The 1,589-nt window shown below is 45.2% G+C and overlaps 1 protein-coding gene across 1 annotated transcript; it reads right to left on the reverse strand.

The window, feature by feature from the left end:
• Positions 1–428: 428 nt before the first annotated feature.
• On the reverse strand, positions 429–1,040 carry LOC119288763 (low temperature-induced protein lt101.2). The gene is made up of 2 exons (XM_037568314.1): positions 848–1,040; positions 429–748 (listed from the first exon to the last, which is right to left on the reverse strand). Exons 1-2 carry the CDS (start codon positions 926–928, stop codon positions 665–667), a joined length of 165 nt encoding a protein of 54 aa, XP_037424211.1. The 5' UTR covers positions 929–1,040; the 3' UTR covers positions 429–664.
• Positions 1,041–1,589: the final 549 nt, after the last annotated feature.

The raw sequence follows: 1,589 nt of genomic DNA on the forward strand, positions 1-1,589 counted from the left end.
TGCCTACTGTCGTGTGGGACACGTAGAGGTCGACAGTGACTTATTTCTTCAATTTCGTAATAAAGCAGGTTTGGTTCGACAAGTTAATGATTGGGAGGGCAAATGGGACCATTGCTTTCCCTGCATCTTGGGTCAGTGCCGACTCATGGGTCATTGAGCACTGAACACTTCTCCTAGATAGACTAGTTGCAACGGGCTTTGTTTCCCCTGTGTGTGTGTGTGTGTGTGTGTGTGTGTGTGTGTGTGTGTGTGTGTGTGTGTGTGTGTGTGTGAAAATGCACTTTGTAAAATCGCAGAAGAAAATTCGGTTGGAAGTAGCATCATATCAGTTCATTATTTGCTTAAGGCCTTCTTTCCTCTCGGAAGTGGCTTCATCAAGCAGTAGTGCCTTTGGAGAAACTTTCAGCAACACTGCCATTCAACTTCGATTGCTTCAGAAGGATCATTTCGACGTCCAATACTTTAAATTTAAGATCACAAGCACACTCATCACATCACAGGTCAACAATACCGAGTCCCAAAGAAAGAAAAATCCACAATACTCAATCAATACATACATAAACAAGCACGAACTGATCAACACATGGTCTCTGAACACAGCATCTGTTGCTCTTGCACAGCCGCCCGCGCGTCCAGGGCTGGACCCTGCAGCAGAGGCCGTTGCTTAAGCCACCAGCACATACACCGCGTAGATGATCCCCGGTATGTACCCCAGTAAGGTCAGCAAGAGACAGATCCAGAACTCCACCTGAATCGACACATCCGCAGCAGTAATAACCAGATCAGATAGGAGACTGCAAACAAGGCACGGCGAAACCCGTACGAATTAGAAAGAGTAGCCACTTACGGCGAGGCCGTAGCGCAGGAAGACGCCGACCGGAGGCAGGATGATGGCGAGGATCACCTCTATGAACGTTGCTGAGGCCATGGCTCACTTCACTCGAGGCTTTCTGGCTTCTTTCTTTCTCTGTTCTTCCTTTCCTTTTTCCGAAAGCGAGAAGCGCCTGGATGGGGTGGGTGGTTGATTTGGATTGCAAGATCGTGTACACGTCCGTTTATATAGACAAGACTTCGGTTGTTTTTAGTAGTAACTGTTCTGGTTTGCTTTGGAGGTGGCGTACGTGTCCCTGCCCCAGCACGCGGCTTGGCCACCTGCAGTCCTGCACTCCGCCTAGCAACTTTTTGGGGACAAGTGTGCTAGTAATAACGAGCACTCTTGCGAGAGAGTACGTCCAGCACACATGGCATATGAACCCACTTTTCAAAATATACATTTTAAACACGTTTTAAAACGTTAAAAAACTTTAAAAACATTTCTCACATACATCATCACAGATATGTGCGCGCGGCACAAAGTTTTGTGACAAAAAACTATTTCTTTTTTGCCTCCGCAAAAAACAAAATTCAGTGCTTCTAAATCGCATTTCATGACTTTTTTTTTGTCTTTTTTGCACAAGCCAAAGAAAAAGTTACTTTTCCATGAAACTTTCTGCTGCCCATAGAATGTCAAGATTGCGTGCGCGAGACTTTTTTTAGAATTTTTGGGCATTTAGAAATAAGTTTTTTAAAGTGGGCTCATATATGCCCAT

The sequence above is a fragment of the Triticum dicoccoides genome, chromosome 4A (assembly GCF_002162155.2).
Source record: "Triticum dicoccoides isolate Atlit2015 ecotype Zavitan chromosome 4A, WEW_v2.0, whole genome shotgun sequence".
In the NCBI taxonomy this organism is placed as follows: Eukaryota; Viridiplantae; Streptophyta; class Magnoliopsida; order Poales; family Poaceae; genus Triticum; species Triticum dicoccoides.